This window comes from Rhinoraja longicauda, chromosome 3 (genome assembly GCF_053455715.1).
Source record: "Rhinoraja longicauda isolate Sanriku21f chromosome 3, sRhiLon1.1, whole genome shotgun sequence".
In the NCBI taxonomy this organism is placed as follows: Eukaryota; Metazoa; Chordata; class Chondrichthyes; order Rajiformes; family Arhynchobatidae; genus Rhinoraja; species Rhinoraja longicauda.
This window is the reverse complement of record NC_135955.1, coordinates 86,192,609-86,215,127: the sequence shown is the minus strand read 5'-3', so window position 1 is coordinate 86,215,127 and position 22,519 is coordinate 86,192,609. Positions and strand designations below refer to the sequence as shown.

The following is a 22,519-nucleotide window of genomic DNA, read 5'->3' as shown; positions in this document are numbered from 1 at the left end:
TTTTGTATGTTTCAATGAGGTCCCCCCCTCTTTCTTCTAAACTCTAGGGAGTACAGTCTCTTCAAGATACTGTATCTTTGCCACACAAATCTTTGAAGGCGGTAAAATAATGCTCGTGTTAATTTAAAAAAAACACGGAATGATCCTTGTACTAAAGGACACACAGTGCTGGAGTAACTCAGCAGGTCAGGCAGCATTTCTGCAGAGCATGAGTTGGTGATGTTTTGGGTCGAGATCCTTGTCTTCACTTTTAGAGGAACAGATTTTTTTTTAAATCTGTGGATGTTATGCTGACTCTTTATAAAACACTTGTTTGGTTTCACCCGAAGCATTATGTTCTGGTTGCAAAATTTTAGAAAATAAAATAAATCACAAGAGAAGTTATAGAAGATAATTACTAGAATGGTTGCAGGGATGAGGGGCTTCAGTCCAATGCATGGTTTGGAGAAGCTGTGTTTGTTCCTTAGTGTATTTAAGAATATAAATAGGGAAAAACTATTAAACTGCCACAGGCTACTGACTGTGACGTTTTGTGCTGTATCATTCCATAATTTGGTGATTTTGTTTTTGTATCTGCCGAGTGTGATAAATTGTTTAAATATGCATTAAGTGTTATGTCTCACCACAACGTTTGGCACTTTCAGCTGGGCCATTGCAGATTTGCTTTAGGCACTCCCAAAGATTGCACATGTACTGGTTTCAGAGCAATAACAGCTCTTTTATTAATACAACCTGTCCTGTTTATAAAGAATTCCACCTTTATGATTAGTTTAGTTTCGTGTAGGGATACAGCGCAGAAATAGGCCCTTCGGCCCACGGACTCCGAACCGACCAGCGATGCCTGCACATTAATACTATCCTACGCTAGGGCCAATTTTAATGTTTATTCCAAGCCAATTAACCTACAAACCTGTACGTCTTTGGAGTGCGGGAGGAATCTGAAGTTCTCGGAGAAAACCCACGTGGGTCACGGGGAGAAAGTACAAACTCTGTACAGAGAAGCACCCATAGCCAGGATTGAACCTGGCGCTGTAAGCACTGTAAGGCAGCAACTCTACCTCAGTGCCGCCGTGCCGCCCAATGACGTAATGATGTAACCTTTTTTTTGCCTGTTCATTAAACCTATTTATTTCGGTAGATGCAAGCATGGTTTTGATATTAAATTAAACTTCTCTTTGAAAGATCATCTGTGAGCTGATCTACTTTGAAGGGCTGCAAGTTAGTCGCTGGATGCTTCCTGTGACAAAATGGACTGTGTGGAAAATTGACTTTGTATAACAGCAATTTTTCTTCCTTTTTTTTTCAAGGTTAATTCAGAAAGAGCCATTCTGAATCAAACTTCCTCTGGGAGTGACATAATGAATACTTTGGTGACCTTGGTTCTGTTCTCTTCTTTTTTTTCCTGCAGTACAAAAGCCGTCGTTCGTTTCCATACCCCATTCATTGCCGAGCAGTACAGGTGCCTGTGCCAGCTTCGTGAGCAACTTGTCCTCGACTGCAGCGCAGAGTGGCTACAACTGCTAGAGTATGTCAAGCGTGTTAACTCTCAATTGGAACTGTTTGTTAGCCTGATTGTTGAAGCAATAAAGAAGTTAGAGAATGCAAATGTGAAATTAAATTGATCAGCATGTACAAATTTTCTTTTTGAAGGTTGGTGCTTCAGTTCAAGATCTGAAGTCTAAAGATGTTCTGCTGGTGCATTGTATTTCTGCTGTTCTGGCATGGCAACGTAGAAATACAATGCCAATAAATGAATACTGGAAGTTTATTAGCTATTGAATAGTCATATTTTGCATAGATTTCTCATTCAACAGTTGTGAACGGTCACGGTGGCGCAGCGGTAGAGTTGCTGCCCTACAGCGAATGCAGTGCCAGAGACCCGGGTTCGATCCCGACTAAGGGTGCTGTCTGAACGGAGTTTGTACGTTCTCCCCGTGACCTGCGTTGATTTTCTCCGAGATCTTCGGTTTCCTCCCGCACTCCAAAGACGTACAGGTTAATTAGCATGTTGTTAATGTAAAAAATGTCCCTAGTGGGTGTAGGATAGTGTTAATGTGCGGGGATCACTGGTCGGCGTGGACCCAGTAGGCCAAAGGGCCTGTTTCTGCACTGTATCTCTCAACTAAACAGTCGTAACAGTGACACAGTAATGACACGATTAACAAAATGTTTTAGTTGAAAATTAATCATGAAGTATCCAAATGAGCATGTAATTATGCAATCATCAATAGCCAGCTTGTTTGTTGGTGACTGTTTATTGGTGATGTTTGATATTAGTGCACGTCCAAACCCTCTGATTTCAATAGTTGCAACTTAAATGTATATCTGTGGTTTAGCAGCTTGACACAGGAGTAGATTAAGTTCCCTCTCCCCTGACTCTTACTCTGAAGAAAGGTCTCGACCTGAAACGTCACCTATTCCTTTTCTCCTGAGATGCTGCCTGACCCGCTGAGTTACTCCAGCCTTTTTGTGTCTACCACGTTAGACAGTTGGCTTCTTGGAAATCAAGAGGGTATGTGCACCCATAGAAAATGGTTTCCAGTGTCAATAAAGTCGGTAGGCGTTTCAGCATGATTAAATTCCATAAACAATCCTGCTAGTTCTAAAATTTAAAAAACACGTTATTATTTAAACCATCTCCTGCTTATTGAGTTTCAGTCAACGTACTTTGTCGCGATCAAGCTCTCACAATTAGAAAGCTATGAGAGTGCTGCCGGTTTTACACCTGTCCCACACATTGGAGAGGGTCCAGAGGAGGTTTATGAAAATGATCCCAGGAATGATTGGGTTGACATATGATAAACGTTTGAAGGCACTGGGCCTGTACTCGCTGGAGTTTAGAAGGATGAGGGGGAGACCTCATTGAAACTTGCTGAATAGTAAAAAGCCTGGATAGGGTGGATGTAGAGAGGAAGTTTCCACTATTGGGAGAGTCTAGGACCAGAGGCCAGCCTCGGAGTAAAAGGATGTACCTTTAGAAAGGAGATGAGAAGACATTTATTTAGTCCGAGGGTGGTAAATCTGTGGAATTCATTGCCACAGAAGGCTGTGGAGGCCAAGTCAATGGATATCATTGAAGCAGAGATTGACAGATTCTTGATTAGTACGGGTGTCAGGGGTTATGGGGCGAATGGAGGAGAATTTGGTTGAGAGGGAAAGATAGATCGGCCATGATTGAAAGGTAAAGTAGACTTGATGGGCCGAATGGTCTTATTCTGCTCCGAATACTTATGAACTGTCATTGCCCGTGAAGGTCCTGATATTAGAAGACCGTGTATAGTTCTGGTCACTAGTTTATTGGAAGAATGCGATTAGCTTTAGGGAAGGTACGGGGGGAGCTTTGAGAATGGCGGCAAAATGGGAAATTTAGACCATAGACTGGGCTACTTTCTTTGAATTGGAGGTGGATGTGCATAAAAAAGGCAATTAAATTATGCGTGCAAATAAAAATGGAAGGTTTATGGAAGGACCACGTTGGCAGAGAAATCTGTAACCAAGGAACATAGATTAAAGATAATTGTTAGATGATTTAGTAGAATATTAGGGAAGAATATATTTTTCAAGTATGTTTAGTTTAGAGATACAGCGTGGAAACAAGGCAACCAACGATCCCCATACACTAACACTATCCAACACACTAGGGATCATTTACAATTCTTACCGATGGCAATTAACCTACAAACCTGTACGTCTTTGGAGTGTGGGAGGAAACCGCGGCACCCGGGGAAAAGCCACGCAGGTCATGTGGAGAACGTACAAACTCCATAAAGACAGCACCCGTAGTCAGGAACAAACCCAGGTCTCTGGCGCTGTAAGGCAGCAACTCTACCGCTGCACCACCTTGCCACCCTAAAGTCTGAGTGAAAATTGTTATTTTTGTGGTACGGAGAAAATTATTCAGTTGATTTTTTTAATTACCTTTAAAATCCAGTGCACGTGTGTGTGGTGATGAGAATACTGTACCATGATTCACGACAAATGTATACTAACTTGTCGAAGGAATGTTTATTGTACTTTGTGACCGATTTTCTCAATGTAATTCTCATTCCGTTCATCCACAGTCAGTTTGGTGAGCACTACCATGGAATAAGAAAGGCAATTGGTCACCTGGCAACCATTGACTGTACCTTTTCATTGGCAGCGGTTGCTAGGCAAGGAGGATATTCAAGGTAATAAAGTTGAATTCTTACCTTTGCCTTTTTCCGCTACTGCCGTTGAATGCTAAGGGCACCCTCTCCCGGAGTAGTTCATCAGAGGGCAATAATGGAGGGATGCGTTTGTGATCGGAAGTCTATGAGCAGTGGTGTACCACATGGATTGGTGCTGGCATCTTGCATCGATAACAATTATAGGTTTGTCATAAACATCAATGTTTGAAGACCGGTTCCCACCTGAAACATCGCCTATCCATAATAATAATAATAATAATAATGCATTTTATTTATATAGCGCTTTTCATATACTCAAAGACGCTTTACAGAGATTTTGAGAACATAGGGAAATGAATAAATAGATAAATAAGTAAATAAATAAATGAACAGAGAAAGGAGACAGAAGGTGAGGTGACTTTCAGTGGTTGAAGGCAGTACTGAACAGGTGAGACTTCCGCGATGTTTTGAATGTGGTGAGTGTGGAGGAGTCTCTGACGGTTTGGGGTAGTGAGTTCCATAGGGTGGGAGCAGCGATGGAGAAAGCCCTGTCCCCCCAGGATCTGAGTTTGGTCCGGATGTGGGGGGATAGGAGATTGGCAGCGGCAGAGCGGAGGGTGCAGCTGGGAGTGTGCCTGTGGAGGAGGTCGGTCAGGTAGGATGGGGCCAGGTTATGGAGGGCTTTGTAGGTTATGAGGAGGATTTTGTACTGGATTCTCTGGGGGATGGGGAGCCAGTGGAGTTTATAAAGGACGGGGGTGATATGGTCACGGATCGAGGTGTGTGAGTAGACGGGCAGCGGAGTTTTGAATCCATGTCCTCCAGATATGCTGCCTGACCCGCTGAATTGCTCCAAAACTTCATGTATCTTTTTGCTACATTTCCTATCCGTCTGTCATCGGGCAACTCTTCTGTGATTTTGAGATCCTTTCTATTTTCCGTCTCATCCCCAATAATGCGATGCATTTTATTTAAACCTCTCTTCGCTCTCCTTTCTTCCAAGGAAAACCCTAACCTTAAATTGCTAAGAAAGGTGGTGGAGATGGTCGAGCCTGTGCCTCATCAGAGACCCAGGTTCAATCATGATCTCGGGTACTGTCTATGTGAAATTTCTATGTTCCCCCTTGAGGAAGAACATGGGTTTCTTCCCATATTCCAAATAGACGAATGTCACAAGTTTAATTTGACATTGTGAGTTGCACCTAATATGTAGGTGAGTGTTAAAATCTGGAGGGACTTGTTGAGAATGTGGAACCAGCAACCATCAAGCTCCACTGAGACCCACCGAAGTGGACCATTTCCTGTAACAGGGTGACCAAAACTGAACATAATATGGCCTTTTGTATAGTTGTTATTTGACCTCCCAACTTCTATACTCAATACGACTGATGAAAGCCAATGTGCAAAAGCCTTCATGACCACTTATGGTCCTACTTATGGTCCCACTTTCAAGGAACTATGTGCTTGCACTCCTAGATCCCTCTGCTCCAGGACACTCCATAGAACCCTACCATTCACTGTGAAGGTCCCTCCCTGGCTTGACTTCCACAATGCACATTTTCTGCATTGAACTCCATCAACCATTCCTCAACCCACCTGCCCAAACGACCAAGATCCTGCTGCAAATTTTGCCAACCATCTTCGCTATCGACCACACCAGCCCGTACTTTAGTGTCATCTGCATGTTTATTAATCATGCCTTGTCTGTTCTCGTCCAAATCATTGATCGAGATTTCAAGTATGAAATAATGTGATATGAGAAATTTTCTGAAGAATAAACTGCAGGCTACTGTTGTGCAAGTTTTCTTCCTTTTTTGTCTCTCCCATATTTTTATTCTTGGTCCTTGAGTTGTACTGCAAGCAACACAACGATTGTTTGAGAACTGCAGTTGCAGTACTTGGAATAGCTTATTATTGACAGACATGAATTCTATGGCTGAATGACTACAGTGTTGTCAATTCATCCTTTCCCTTTTTTTGTACTTGGGTGGTTTGAAGCGCACATAGAGAGAGATTATGGCTAATTTTAGCTGTATGCAGGCTGAGAGAATTGAATGGATTTTCAGGGATTAATAAGAGTGGAAGGGCAAGCTGCATATTGTGTAAGGGGAGGGTTGGTTTAGAGATGCAGCACGAAAACAGGCCCCACAGCCCACCTTCATTCACCCATTCACACTAGTTCTCTGTTATCCCACTGCCTGCCACATTAGGGGCAATTGTACAGAGGCCAATTAACTACAAACCCACATGTCTTCGGGATGTGGGAGGAATCCAGAGCAACCGGCGGAAAACCCACGTGGTCACAGGAAGGACGTGCAAACTCCGCACAGCACCAGCAGTCAACGGCGGCATGGTGGCGCAGCAGTAGAGTTGCTGCCTTACAGCGAATGCAGCGCCGGAGACTCGGGTTCGATCCTGACTACAGGCGCCGTCTGTACGGAGTTTGTACGTTCTCCCCGTGACCTGCGTGGGTTTTCTCCGAGATCTTCGGTTTCCTCCCACACTCCAAAGACGTACAGGTATGTAGGTAATTGACTGGGTAAATGTAAAAATTGTCCCTAGTGTGTGTAGGATAGTGTTAATGTGAGGGGATCGCTGGGCGGCGCGGACTCGGTGGGCCGAAGGGCCTGTTTCCGCGCTGTATCTCTAAAAAAAATCAAACTGGGTCTCTGACCCTGTGAGGCAGCGGCTCGACCAGCCGTGCCACAGTGCCGCCCTTCTGCACATGGTGGCTGCACTAAATTAAAAAATATTTAAAACGACATTTATTGGTTTAATTATTTGATTAAGGTGTATTAAAGAATGGGAATGCAGCTTCTTAAAATAATGACGCTATAAAAGTTTTGTATCTAATCACAAATTCCATTAATGCTAGTTTGTTGTGCCCTTTTTCGGTCGACCAATGTTTGGCAGGTTGAAGAAAGGCTTCACTGAATTGTCACCTTGAATGAGGTGGAAAGAAATGGTTAAGAAATTTAATCTAATAATCGCAAAGTTCTTTGCAGAAATTAGCTTGTATCACGAAGATTGTCAGATGGCAATTAATATTTTTCATGCTGTTTAGAAACTGATGCCCAAATGCGTCAGCCTGAATAATTATTGGCTTGTTTAATGATTAACCACTGTTTAGTACTGTAGTTTGATGTCCTGGCAGGGATTTTAATGAAAGTTACAGGATGAATTTCCGGCATGACACGTATTGAATGGAGAAATCGGGCAATAAGATCAAATTCATGTTTTCCACATTTAACTGAGCTTGTGTACTTTTTTTCCTTTTTCGTGTATATAACAATATAACAATATAACAACTACAGCATGGAAACAGGCCTGTCCGGCCCTACCAGTCCACGCCGACCATTCTCCCTGACCTAGTCTCATCTACCTGCACTCAGACCATAACCCTCCAATCCCCTCCTATCCATATACCTATCCAATTTACTCTTAAATAATAAAATCGAGCCAGCCTCCACCACTTCCACCGGAAGCCCATTCCATACAGCCACAACCCTCTGAGTAAAGAAGTTCCCCCTCATGTTACCCCTAAACCTTTGTCCCTCAATTCTGAAGCTATGTCCCCTTGTTGGAAACTTCCCCACTCTCAAAGGGAAAAGCCTACCCACGTCAACTCTGTCCGTCCCTCTCAAAATTTTAAAAACCTCTATCAAGTCCCCCCTCAACCTTCTACGCTCCAAAGAATAAAGACCCAACCTGTTCAACCTCTCTCTGTAGCCTAAGTGCTGAAACCCAGGCAACATTCTAGTAAATCTCCTCTGTACCCTCTCCATTTTGTCGACATCCTTCCTATAATTTGGCGACCAGAACTGCACACCATACTCCAGATTCGGCCTCACCAATGCCCTGTACAATTTCAACATTACATCCCAACTTCTATACTCGATGCTCTGATTTATAAAGGCAAGCATACCAAACGCCTTCTTCACCACCCTATCCACATGAGATTCCACCTTCAGGGAACAATGCACAGTTATTCCCAGATCCCTCTGTTCCACTGCATTCCTCAATTCCCTACCATTTACCCTGTACGTCCTATTTTGATTTGTCCTACCAAAATGCAGCACCTCACACTTATCAGCATTAAACTCCATCTGCCATCTTTCAGCCCACCCTTCCAAAAGGCCCAAGTCTCTCTGTAGACTTTGAAAATCTACCTCACTATCAACTACTCCACCTATCTTAGTATCATCTGCATATTTACTAATCCAATTTGCCACACCATCATCCAGATCATTAATGTAAATGACAAACAACAGTGGACCCAACACAGATCCTTGGGGCACTCCACTAGACACTGGCCTCCAACCTGACATACAATTGTCAACCGTTACCCTCTGGTATCTCCCATTCAGCCATTGTTGAATCCATCTTGCAACCTCACTATTAATACCCAACGATTTAACCTTCTTAATCAACCTTCCATGTGGAACCTTGTCAAATGCCTTACTGAAGTCCATATAGACAACATCCACAGCCTTGCCCTTATCAATTTCCCTGGTAACCTCTTCAAAAAATTCAAGAAGATTAGTCAAACATGACCTTCCAGGCACAAATCCATATTGACTGTTTCTAATCAGGCCTTGATTATCCAAATAATTATATATATTGTCCCTAAGTATCTTTTCCATTAATTTTCCCACCACAGACGTCAAACTAATAGGTCTATAATTGCTAGGTTTACTTTTAGAACCTTTTTTAAACAAAGGCACAACATGCGCAATGCGCCAATCTTCCGGCACCATCCCTGTTTCTAATGACGTTTGAAATATTTTCGTCATAGCCCCTGCTATTTCTGCACTAACTTCCCTCAATGTCCTAGGGAATATCCTATCAGGACCTGGAGACTTATCCACTTTTATATTCTTCAAAAGTGTCCGTACCTCCTCTTCTTTAATCCTCCTAATTTCCATCACTACTCTACTTGTTTCGCTTACCTCACATAATTCAATATCCTTCTCCTCGGTAAATACCGAAGAAAAGAAATTGTTTAATATCTCCCCCATTTCTTCCGGCTCAGCACATAGCTGTCCACTCTGACTCTCTAATGGACCAATTTTATCCCTCACTATCCTTTTGCTATTGACATATCTGTAGAACCCCTTGGGGTTTACTTTTACATTACTTGCCAAAGCAGCCTCATATCTTTTTTTCGCTTTTCTGATTTCCTTTTTAAGATTCCTTTTACATTCTTTATATTCCTCAAGAACCTCATTTACTCCCTGCCGCTTATATTTATTGTATATCTCCCTCTTTTTCCGAACCGTGTCCAATTTCTCTGGAAAACCACGGCTCTTTCAAATTATTATTCTTTCCTTTCCACCGAACAGGGACATAAAGACTCTGTACTCTCAAAATTTCACCTTTAAATATCCTCCATTTCTCTATTATATCCTTTTCATAAAACAACAATTTCCATTTCACTCCTTTTATCTCCCCTCCCTCTCCTTCCTCCAGCTTCACAAATTGAAACTCTTCAATCCTTTTGTCTCACACCAATCTTTTCATCTCTGGCCAAATCATTCTGAGGCGTTCTGTCCCAAAACATCGCCTATTCATGTTCTCCAGAGATGCTGCTGACCTGCTGAGTCATTTTGCGTCTTCTGCTCGTTTGTAATGTTTGATTTAATTCGCAATGAAATGGTGCATTGATAGGTACGCTGTTATTCCTACCCCAAATTTGGTTGGTCAGAGATGAATTATAATATTTTAGCTTAGTTCGGAGATACATCGTGGCAACAGGCCTTTCGGCCCACCGAGTCCAAGCCGGCCAGCCATCATCAGTACACGAGTTCTATCCTACACACTAAGGACAATGTATAGAAGCCAATTAACCGCCAAACCCGCAAGTCATTGGAGTGTAGGAGGAAACCAGCCACCCCCCCCCCCCGAGAAAACCTACGCGGTCACAGGGAAAATGTACAAACTCCGTACAGGCAGCAGTCGAGGTCAGAATCTAACCCAGGTCTCTGGCGCTGTAAGGCAGCATCTCTACTGTTGTCCCATTGTGCAGTCCTTAATGGATTGAATGGTCTCATGTACTGCATCATTCGAGGTAACTTTTTTTCCCAATGATTCAAGGGTGTTACTGTTGTGACATGTGGGCTGGATAGGCTGGGCATATTCCCTCCCTTTGCTTTTTAATGAAAATCCTGTAGTTTTATATTAACCATTACTTTTCACTTAGATCGAGTTAACTGAATTTAAATTCCACGCCTGCCGTGGTGCATTGAGACTTCTGTGTAAGCCTCTGAATTACTAGTTAAGTACTTGAACCACTATGCTTTTGTACTCTGATATGACTTTGCACCTTTTGGTTGGAGTATGTCAGTCAGTATTGAGCCGTAGCACATAACATATAAGCTTAGAAATTGCAGTGAATTGCAGTGAATTAAGGATAGCGGAGTGAGGGGGTATGGGGAGAAGGCAGGAACGGGGTACTGATTGAGAGTGATCAGCCATGATCGCATTGAATGGCGGTGCTGGCTCGAAGGGCTGAATGGCCTACTCCTGCACCTATTGTCTATTGTCTATTGACGCAACCCAGACCATCACACAAACCAACTTCCCTTGTATTGACTCTATTTATACCTCGCGCTGCCCTGGCAAGGCCAGCAGCATAATCATGGACGAGTCGCACCCTGGCCACTCCCTCTTCTCCCCTCTCCCATCAGGCAATTGCTATCCTTGATTGGACTGCTGACTTTACTTTGCACTATTTATTCCCTTATCATATATCTGTACACTACATGGCTCGATTCTAATCATGTATTGTCTTTCTGCTGACTGGAAGCATGCAAAAAATGCTTTTCACTGGACCTCGGTACATTTGACAATGAACTAAACTGAATTAAAATAATATTGACCATGCCAAATCCCTTCTCTCCATAGATGCTGCCTGTTCCGCTGAGTTACTCCAGCATTTTGTGTCTACCTTTGATTTAAACCAGCATCAGCAGTTCTTTCCTACATCATTCGTGTAACCTAGAGGGAATGATTTTCTCAGCATTCATGGTGTTTTACCAATAGTTTTATTGATGGATGGTTGAGCCAAGATTTTTCTATTCAATAATGAAATTAGAAACTTGTCAGAATCGAATTTCTTCTGCCTCGGGGTTTCCAACTCCGGTTCCAGACCTCCCCCAGCGGTATGAACATTGACTTCTCCAACTTTAGATAGTTCCTCTGTCCCCCCTCTTCCCCTCCCCCTTCCCAGTTCCCCCTCTATCTTCCTGTCTCCACCTATATCCTTCCTTTGTCCCGCCCCCCTGACATCAGTCTGAAGAAGGGTCTCGACCCGAAACGTCACCCATTCCTTCTCTCCTGAGATGCTGCCCGACCAGCTGAGTTACTCCAGCATTTTGTGAATCAATGCCTTCCTTTTCTCTGGATTGTTTTGAAGCGGGCTGAACATGCTCGTTGCGCAGATTAATGCCGCCTTTCTTTTGCTATTTAAGTCTCATGGTTTTTAGGAACCGTGTTGGAAAAATGACCATGTCCTTCACAGTGGCTTCTGTAAGATTTAGAACTCCTGTTAATGGCTCAGCTTCGATTGGCACTAGGATCAAAAGATTTCATGCTCAAAATACATTGTGGAAATTTTAGAAGTGCATTTAACTGCGCTGCTCTCCACGTCTCCTTCTGCATGCAATTTTGTCTATGCACCATTAGTGGACAAACCTATTCATTTGTAAGTTCATAAGTGATAATGGACTAGGTTAATTCCCGGATTGGCGGGACTGTCATATGTTGAAAGACTGGAGCGACTAAGCTTGTATACACTGGAATTTAGAAGGATGAGAGGGGATCTTATCGAAACGTATAAGATTATTAAGGGGTTGGACACATTTAGAAGCAGGAAACATGTTCCCAATGTTGGGGGAGTCCAGAACCAGGGGCCACAGTTTAAGAATAAGGGGTAGGCCATTTAGAACAGAGATGAGGAAAAGCTTTTTCAGTCAGAGAGTTGTGAATCTGTGGAATTCTCTGCCTCAGAGGGCAGTGGAGGCCAATTCTCTGAATACATTCAAGAGAGAGCTAGATAGAGCTCTTAAGGATAGCGGAGTCAGGGGGTATGGGGAGAAAGCAGGAACGGGGTACTGATTGAGAATGATCAGCCATGATCGCATTGAATGGCGGTGCTGGCTCGAAGGGCCGAATGGCCTACTCCTGCACCTATTGTCTATTGTCTATTGATAGGAGCAGAATTAGGCCATTCGGCCCATCAAGTCTACTCCGCTATTCAATCATGGCTGATCTATCTTTCCCTCTCAACCCCATTCTCCTGCCTTCTCTCCGCAACCCCTGACACCTACGCAAATCAACAATCTATCTATCTTTGCCTTATCCTGACGGCCTCCACAGCCTTCTGTGAAGGTAAGTAAAATCTTGAGAACTGCTACTTCCGAAAGAAGCCTTTTGTTTTCTTTAATATCTGGATTTGCACTTAAACTAACCTGTGGCACCCAACTAAGGTGCATCAAGACAGATTGCTGATCTGAAAAAAAAAGTCACATTTAATAAGGTCAAGTTGTGAGATTGAATTTAATAAAAACTACCAGGCTGCTTGTTTCCTCAATAAACAATCTAGTGTCACTAATGTCATGCAAGCAAGGGGAACTGCCAGTCTCCACTCAATCTGGCCTTCATAACTACCAGTCATGTGGTTAACACTTAATGTCATATTGACTCTAGAAAAAGTCGTAAATCCAACTCCCAAGATTAAACATAGGCAAAAGCAGAACATGTAAGACAGGAATGTTTGTTTGGTTATCATGAGAAGCACAGGGATTTTTAGATTTCTTTTTTCTCTAAATCCTGTCGTGCTTTTACAATAGACAATAGACAATAGGTGCAGGAGTAGGCCATTCAGCCCTTCGAGCCAGCACCGCCATTCAATGCGATCATGGCTGATCACTCTCAATCAGTACCCCGTTCCTGCCTTCTCCCCATACCCCCTCACTCCGCTATCCTTAAGAGCTCTATCCAGCTCTCTCTTGAAAGCATCCAACGAACTGGCCTCCACTGCCTTCTGAGGCAGAGAATTCCACACCTTCACCACCCTCTGACTGAAAAAGTTCTTCTTCATCTCCGTTCTAAATGGCCTACCCCTTATTCTTAAACTGTGGCCCCTTTTGTGGGCAGATACGAAATTCTGGAGTAACTGAGCGGGACAGGAAACATCTCTGGAGAGAAGGAATTGATGATGTTTCGGGTTGAGAAAAGGGTCGATGCGAAATGGAGTCTGAAGAGGGGTCTCGGCCCGAAAGGTCACCTTGTGGCGGCTCCCAAGGGTCGGGCCATACTTCTACCGACCCCTCGGCACGGGAATGGACCAGTCCCGGGAGGCGGTCCTGGACTCAGGTATATAAGGACAAGGTTTGGGCGCCAAGCCATTCCGGCAGACTAGACCCGTCTGATACCCACGATACAATAAAATATACCTTCCCGAAATACCTGGCTCCTTGCCTTTATCGACGCGCTACAACCTATTCCTTCTCTCCAGAGATGCTGCTTGTCCCGCTGAGTTACTCCAGCTTTTTGTGTCTATCTTCGTTGTAAACCAGCATCTGCAGTTCCTTCCTACACATTTTCTTTGTGAGTATTAGAGTGGGTGGGGAGGATAGAGGGGGCATTGAAAATCTTCCCCTTCAGTAACTTAGTGTGGTCTTACTGACCTAAGAAACTCAAAATAAATATGTTCCTCTCCATTATTTTGGTTATTTTGTCCTGTTACCTGATAAAGATTAAGTCTAATGCTTTTTGATGTTTTTGATTAAGTACCAATTTACCCCATACGAAAGGCAGTTTCTTCTTGAGTGCCTTCTATACATCTCTTTTAAGATGCAACCTGTACACTTTAGCATCCCTTCCCATTCCCATACTGACCTTTCTGTCCAGAGTGAGGCCAAATGCAAATTGGAGGAACAGCACCTCATATTTCGCTTAGGCAGCTTACAACCTAGCTGTATGAATATTGATTTCTCTAACATTAAATATCCCTTTCATCCCCTCTCTCTCTCAGGCCCTCTCCCATCCCTAGTCATCGTACTAGTTTCACTGTCACCCTGCTGAGTTTGACTGTCTGCATAACTGTCATCACCTACCATGCAGCCAACAATGAACCATTGTGGGCTCCACCTTTCCTTGATCATCGTTCCTTTTTGATTATCTATCATTCATTTGTTCTACGTACCTTCGATTTACTTTCCCCTCACTCTCAGTCTGAAGAAGGGTCTCGACTCAAAACAACACCTATTCTTTTTCTGCAGAGATGCTGCCTGTCCCGCTGAGTTACTCCAGCTTTTTGTGTCTATCTTCAGTCCAAACCAGCATCTGCAGTTCCTTCCAACACTGTTTTAAGATACAATTGGGCAAACACGTTTCCAGTGACGCTATTTAATTTCCTTTCATTAGGTATTTGTCTACTTCTAAATTGAGTGGATGTGGAAAGGATGTGTCCAGTAATGGGAGAGTCTAGAACCACAGGCTTCAGAATAAAAGAGCATGCCTTTAGAATGGAGATAAGGATGTATTTCTTTAACCAGAAGGTGGTGAATCTGTGAAATTCTTTGCCGGAGACAGCTGTGGAGGCCAAGTCATTGGGTATTTTTAAAGTGGAGATTGATAGGTTTTTGATTAGGAAAAGCATCAAAGGCTAAGGGGTGAAGACGGAAGAGTCGGGTTGAGAGGGAAAAATGGCTCAGCAATGATTGAACGGCGGAGTGGACACAAATGGCTAGATGGCCTAATTCTGCTCGTATGCCTTCTGGTCTTATAATGAATGGTATTATAGACAATAGACATTAGGTGCAGGAGTAGGCCATTCTGCCCTTCGAGCCAGCACCGCCATTCAATGTGATCATGGCTGATCATTCTCAATCAGTACCCCGTTCCTGCCTTCTACCCATACCCCCTGACTCCGCTATCCTTAAGAGCTCTACCTAGCTCTCTCGAATGCATTCAGAGAATTGGCCTCCACTGCCTTCTGAGGCAGAGAATTCCACAGATTCACAACTCTCTGACTGAAATTGTCGGTGTCCATATCTCTCATCTGTCCAACCACTGAATTGGCACTTGTTCCTTTTATGTAAAATGGCTTAAAAAACATGCAGAAACACCATGATCATCAACAAATGTGCTTTATGCCTCATGGATGAAGACTTGCAGCAGAATGGTCTGAAACTACGAGAGTTTTTAGTTTAGTTTGGAGAAATAGGCCCTTTGGCCTGCGCCGATCAGTGATCCCCGCACACTAACGCTATCCTATGCACGCGAGGAACTATTTACAATTTTATCGAAGCCAATTAACCTACAAACCTGCAAGTCTTTGGAATGTAGGAGGAAACCGGAGTACTCGGATAAAACCCACATGGTCACGGGGAGAATGCGCAAACTCCATTACGGACAACACCCGTAGTCAGGATTGAACCCGGATTTACTGGTGCTGTAAGGCAGCAATTCTACTGCTGTGCCGTGCTGCACCAAAGATCAGAATTCTCTGCCTCTGATCTCAAAATCAGTCTGCAGTTCTTTGAAGACTGTCACCATAGTCAGGCGAAGAATTTTTTGGTTGATTTTTGCTTCAGTCCATTGTATTGAATATTCCATTCAATAAAATGCCCAGATCATGCCCAAACTTAATCTTTGGGTTTTGTCCTTTTGTGCTTTCAGCTGAAGCAAGAGATTGCAATTGACATCAGACAAAGCATTTTGTTTTTTTGTTTAGAGTTATAATTTCATCTTGTAGGATATGTATGTACTCTTTGGCTCGGTTACTTAAATCCAGAATGTTTCCTTCATCTTGGAAATAAAAAAAATTGGCACCCACTTTTGAATATGGATGAATTCCATATTTATTCATAAACTCCAGTCATCGAATGCATTGGCCTCATTATCAATGATTCATAGATTCTTGTTTCTTTTCCAGCTTTGCACCAGGTGTTAAAATTTGTGTTTTTGTTATTTTATTCAGCAAAAAAAATTCACAGTTGGTAGCAGTTCTGGAACAACAGCCTAGGTCCTCTGCTGTTCCAGCCTTAGTTGCCTGATCAAACTCCCACCTACATTTAAAGTCAAAATCCAATCTCACATTCCACAGTGACAGCCTCTAAATTGTCATAGTAACTCGTGCTGACAAATTAGATGGGGCATATATCTGGTGTGTCGAAACATGGGTGCATTTAGTATTGGTGTAGGAAGGAACTGCAGTTGCTTTGGTCTACACCAAAGAAAAACACAAAAAACTGGAGTAACTCAGCGGGACAGGCAGCATCTCTGGAGAGAAGGAATGGGTGACGTTTCTGGTTCAGACCCTTCTTCAGATGTTAATGCCTGATTGAGTATGGTGTTGTGTAGCTTTTCCCCTGAAGTAAGGGGTAAAATGAGACTTGTGACCATGCTGGTCAGATTGGGCTGTGTTAATTACAGTTGTCAATTGTGCAGCAATCACTAACTATGAGGTTCAATGGTTTCTTTATTGTCACGTGTGTCAGGTACAGTGAAATACATTTTTTGCGCACAGCTTAGCAAGACTATCCCTGTACATAAGTTCAATCCCCCGGTTAGTACAGAATAGCTCAGTCCATATGCAAGAGACAATAGACAATAGGTGCAGGAGTAGGCCATTCTCAATCAGTACCCCGTTCCTGCCTTCTCCCCATACCCCCGGACTCCGCTATCCTTAAGAGCTCTATCTAGCTCTCAATAGCAAATTTGGAGACCAAAACTGCACACAGTACTCCAGGTGCGGTCTCACTAGGGCCCTGTACCCTGTACACCTGCAGAAGGACCTCTTTGCTCCTATACTCAACTCCTCTTGTTATGAAGGCCAACATTCCATTGGCTTTCTTCACTGCCTGCTGTACCTGCATGCTTCCTTTCAGTGACTGATGCACTAGGACACCCAGATCTCGTTGTACGTCCCCTTTTCCTAACCTGACACCATTCAGATAATACTCTGCCTTCCTATTCTTACCGCCAAAGTGGATAACCTCACACTTATCCATTTTGGCGCCATTTTACAGTCCCAGCTGCAGCTGGCCACAAAGGCCCATTGCAACCGTTGCCTCAATCCAGTTCACAAGTTATAGGAGCAGAAAGGCCGTTTGGCCCATCGAGTCTACTCTGCCATTCAATCATAGCTGATCTCTGCCTTCTAATTCCATTTTCCTGCCTTCTTCCCATAACACTTGACACCCGTTCTAATCAAAAAATTGTCAATCTCTGCCTTAGAAATATCCACTGACTTGGCCTCCACAGCCCTCTGTGGCAATGGGTTCCACAGATTCACTACCCTCTGACTAAAATCCCGCAAATCAGTTGTCCCTCTCCATGCCTGGCCCTCTTTTGCCCTTGTTCCCCGGGGGGGGGGGGGGGGGGATAGGCGATTCCCACAGCCGACCTCGAGGGTGTGGAAGAGCCATCAAAGGCCCACTCCCCATGGCTGACAACCAGCCAGACTGCTGGAACACACATCATGGCTGCCATGGAGTGGAGGGAAAAGGAGGAGGGAGCTCTGAGGTTCTATGAAAGGATCTCTCTACAACTCAGATCAGTGACGGTAGGGATGTCTAGCACTGGGGACACAGGAGACCTTCCAGGATAATAGTTGGAAGAGGCCAAAAGGAGATGGCCCATGCAGTCTCCTTCAGCAGTTAGTGTCCCCGCAATACTGGAAAGACAAAAAAGGCACAAATTGCTGGAGTAACTCAGCAGGTCAAGCAGCATCTCTGGAGAACAGGGATAGGTAATGTTTTGCATTGGGACCGTTCTTCAGACTCAACAAAGGATGGGTGACGTTTCACGTTGGGACCCTTCTTCAGAATCCGGGAAGAAATTGTGTGAGTTTGTGTTACGGTGAATCCACATTCTTATCAACTCTGCTCTGTCAAACGCAGACAACACTTGCCCAACGGTGCACATACTTTAGTGATACACTGCGCAAACAGGCCCTTTGGCCCACTGAGTTTGCACCGACCAGCGATCACCCTTTAACTAGTTCTACACTACACACTAGGAACAATTTAGAGGCCAACTCACCTGTACGTCTGGAATGTGGGAGGAAACCGGAGCACCCGAAGAAAACCCACGCAGTCACAGGGAGAACGTGCAAACTCTGTACAGAGAGCACCCTTTGGATCGAACCAGGTCTCTGACGTTGTAAGACATCAACTCTGTCACTGTGCCACCCGCCCTTACAAAACATTCCGGTATCAACTGCTAAACCGCTCTTTAATTGCTCCATTCATATCCGCTATCCCATACATCACCTCAGCGTCCTAATCTATCATTAAAATCCCACCTCATCCAGCACCCACATTGAAAGTCAAGTCTCAATCATCGGATAATTAGAAGGTTACTCAACCTCACCATCTCCTCCAGTTGGGCCAAGGTAACGAGGAATAGGAGGGAGACTACCTGCATTAGAAAAGCCTGGCCCAAATTTGTCTCTGGCACAATCGTAGAGAAAAGATCTGTATGATCAGCTCACGGTAAAATCAAAATTGAAGCAAATGACACTCAGAAAACAGGTGCGACATGATCTAGCTCCTTGGTGCAATTTCTGTGAGTTTTTACTTTCGAGTACTTTCCAGGGCACGATGGTGCAGCGATAGTTGCTGCCTTACCCGGGTTCAATCCCGACTACGGGTGCTGTCTGTACGGAGTTTGTATCTTCTCCCCGTGACCGCGTGGTTTCCTTCCACACTCCAGATCTTCGGTTTACTTCCACACTCCAAAGACGTACAGCTTTGCAGGTTAAATGGCTTGGTTTAGGTGTAAATTGTCCCTAGTGTGTGTAGGATAGTGTTAGTGTGCGGTGATCGCTGGCCGGCGCAGACTCGATTGGCTGAAGGGCCTGTTTCCACGCTGTATCTCTAAACTAAACTAAACGTTTTTAGATTAGAGATATGGCATGGAAAAGGCCCTTCAGCGCACTGACCAACCAACGATCACCCGTATACTAGTTCAAGCATTGTATCACCCATTCCATCACCCATATACTAGTTCTATCACTGTAAGGCATCAACTCTACCGCTGCGCTACCAAGTGAACATTGAAATAAAGTAAAAGTGTTCTACAGATGTGGACCATCCCTATGCAACATCATTGAGAATTTAATCAGTATATTATTCAAAGTGTAGCATTGATTGCATATTATAGACAATAGACTTTGCACTTTGGAATGTAGGAGGAATGTAGGAGGATATAGCTCTTGAGGCTAACAGACAGAATCAAGGGATATGGGGGGAAAGCAAGAACGGGGTACTGATCCTGGATGATCAGCCATGATCATATTTAATGGCGGTGCTGACTTGAAGGGCCAAATGGCCGACTATAGACAATAGGTGCAGGAGTAGGCCATTCGGCCCTTCGGGCCAGCACCACCTTTCAATGTGATCATGGCTGATCATTCTCAATCAGTACCCCGTTCCTGCCTTCTCCCCATACCCCCTGACTCCGCTATCTTTAAGAGCTCTATCTAGCTCTCTCTTGAATGCATTCAGAGAACTGGCCTCCACTGCCTTCTGAGGCAGAGAATTCCACAGATTTACAACTCTCTGACTGAAAAAGTTTTTCCTCATCTCCGTTCTAAATGGCCTACCCCTTATTCTTAAACTGTGGCCCCTGGTTCTGGACTCCCCCAACATTGGGAACATGTTTCCTGCCTCTAACGTGTCCAACCCCTTAATAATCCTATACGTTTCAATAAGATCTCCTCTCATCCTTCTAAATTCCAGTGTATACAAGCCTAGTCGCTCCAGTCTTTCAACATATGATAGTCCCGCCATTCCGGGAATTAACCTAGTAAACCTATGCTGCACGCCCTCAATAGCAAGAATATCCTTACTCCTATTACATCATGTCTTTCTTTCAAATCACATCTTTTAACATTAATATTGACCCTGTTTACATTTAAGTTTCTAATAAAAATATGAACATAAACTGTTATTGATATAGTCACTTGTTTCCATGTTGGTTGTTATTACTGTTATTACGGTTTGTAAATGGATCGATTGCACCACTTAAATGCTCGCAAAATCAATAATCAGCTGGACGAGTTCTTGATGTTTCTTATTAAGGGCCAATATAACCTTACATGCAATTTAAAGCAATCAAAAAATGTATATTTCACTGTAATTGAATCTTCCCATTGAAATATCCTTCTTGTGCTTTAAAGGTCTTATTTTGTTGTTATTGAATGACGACCATTATTACTCCTGAAAGCTCGTGTTTAGAAAATATTTTTATCTACATGTGTAAATGGAAGTTCTAAGAAATGGAAGAGCATGCATTGTGTGCATATTTTCATTAAATGTAGCAATTCCATTTAATTCCTCAAACAATGGGATGTTTTCCTAACATTGGCTTAGAAAAACTGTTGTGTTCCAAAATTACTGGGGCTAAACGTAGATACAGGGAATCATTTGCGGTGGTACGGTGGTAGAGTTGCTGCCTTACAGTGCCAGAGACCCGGGTGCGAACCTGACTACAGCTGCTTGTCTGTGCGCAGTTTGTACGTTCTCCCTGTGACAGCGTGAGTTTTGTCCGGGATCTTCGGTTTCCTTCCACACTTCAAAGATGTATAGGGTTGTAGGTTAATTGGCTTGGTATAATTGTAAATTGTCCCGAGTGTATTGGATAGTGTTAGTGTGCGGGGATCGCTGGTCGATGCGGGCTTGGTGGGCCGAAGGCCCTGTTTCCGTGCTGTATCTAATCTAGACTAAGCTAATCATAAAGCTGTATATCTTCATAAACAGGACAATTTGTCCCAATAAAAGTGCTGTTACTGCTCTGAAGCTGGTATACAGGAAACAGGCCCTTCAGCCCACAGAGTCCGCGCCGACCAGCGATCCTCGCGCTCTAACACTCTCGTACATACTAAGGACAATTTTACAATTTTTCCAAAGTCAATTAACCTGCAAACCTGTATGTCTTTGGAATGTGGGAGGAAACTGGAGCACCCAGAGAAAACCTGCGCAGGTCATGGGGAGCACGTACAAACTCCGTACATCCAGCACCTGTAGTCTGGATTGAACCGGGGTCTCTGGCGCTGTGAGGCGGCAACTCTACTGCTGCGCCAATGTGCCGCTGCCTTACAGATATCAACCATTCTGATTGATGACTCCCATTAGAAGATTAAGGTGGTCACGGTACAAACTTTATGGTAGTCCAATTAAAGCAACATTAAGGGTCGCCTATCTTTAATCTTAATGTGACTTTCAGAAAAATATCAAATAAGAAAGAAGATAGCATGAACACTTTCACTAAATGTAGAGATTATACTGTTTCAATCTGAAATAAAAGAATATATAACAAAATGCTGGAGTAACTCAGCAGGTCAGGCAGCATCTCAGGAGAGAAGGAATGGGTGACGTTTCGGGTCGAGACCCTTCTTCAGACTGATGTCAGGGGGGCGGGACAAAGAAAGGATATAGGTGAAAGTGGGAGAACTGGGAAGGGGGTGGGGAAGAGAGGGACAGAGGAACTATCTAAAGTTATATAAAATAAAATATATGAAATATATATGAAATATATAAAACTATATGAAATAAAAGAATGATCTTTTATGTCAATCGTACAGACCAACTGTGCTGCAAGAAAAGAGACAAATAATGATCAAGAATGGCAGGCATCCTGTGATAGATATTTTTATGGAAGAACAGGAGCAATATGTTCCAAATGGCACGAGACTGCACGTGAGTATTTAATGGAAGTTTTCCATGAAAGTTTGCAATAAAATTGCTGTATGTGGTAGCTTAATTGGATATCTTTTGATAGAATGCTGTATAACCAATTGCACTGTGCCTTTTGTGATGTAAACAGTATATTAGAGTGGGTATCTTGCATTGGTTGATATTGATGAAAGGGTGGGTTTGGTGACTTATATGCTAAACACTTGGCAACCTTTCTTTGCTGTATCAAGGTAAACATGCCCGAATGTTTAAAACTATGTTCTCAAAGGTCTGGTCAAAGATGGCACAATACTGTTGTGAGGGAGGTACATGCTTCATGGAGATGGAAGCATGCTGTTGGACTGGGCAGGGAGATGGTGGATTGATACATTTGAAGAGTTGCATTTGGTAGGAAGAATGAGAACCAAGTTACATCAGAGGGTACACTCAAAACAGAGATTCAAGAAAGCAGAAAGCTTTCCATTGTCCATTGGAGGATTAGAGTTTAGTTTCCGTTAACTTCACTGATTGTAGAGATTATACCGGGTAGAACCCTCCCAAAGGAGGGTTAGAGTTTAGTTTCCTCTAATATATTGTCACTTGTATTTTCTCGTCATTATTTTTGTTGCTCTCTGATGTACCACCTTTTCTTTCAAATTGGAGATCATATCATATCATATATAT

General features: G+C 43.4%; 1 protein-coding gene across 1 annotated transcript in view; it reads left to right on the top strand.

The window, feature by feature from the left end:
- Window positions 1-22,519, top strand: part of msh3 (mutS homolog 3 (E. coli)) — a 254,529-nt gene that overhangs the window by 100,930 nt on the left and 131,080 nt on the right. Inside the window, exons 17-19 of the mRNA XM_078396561.1 lie at window positions 1,409-1,525; window positions 4,062-4,169; window positions 21,745-21,859. Coding sequence (XP_078252687.1) covers window positions 1,409-1,525; window positions 4,062-4,169; window positions 21,745-21,859 — 340 coding nt within the window. The remainder of the gene's footprint in view (window positions 1-1,408; window positions 1,526-4,061; window positions 4,170-21,744; window positions 21,860-22,519) is intronic.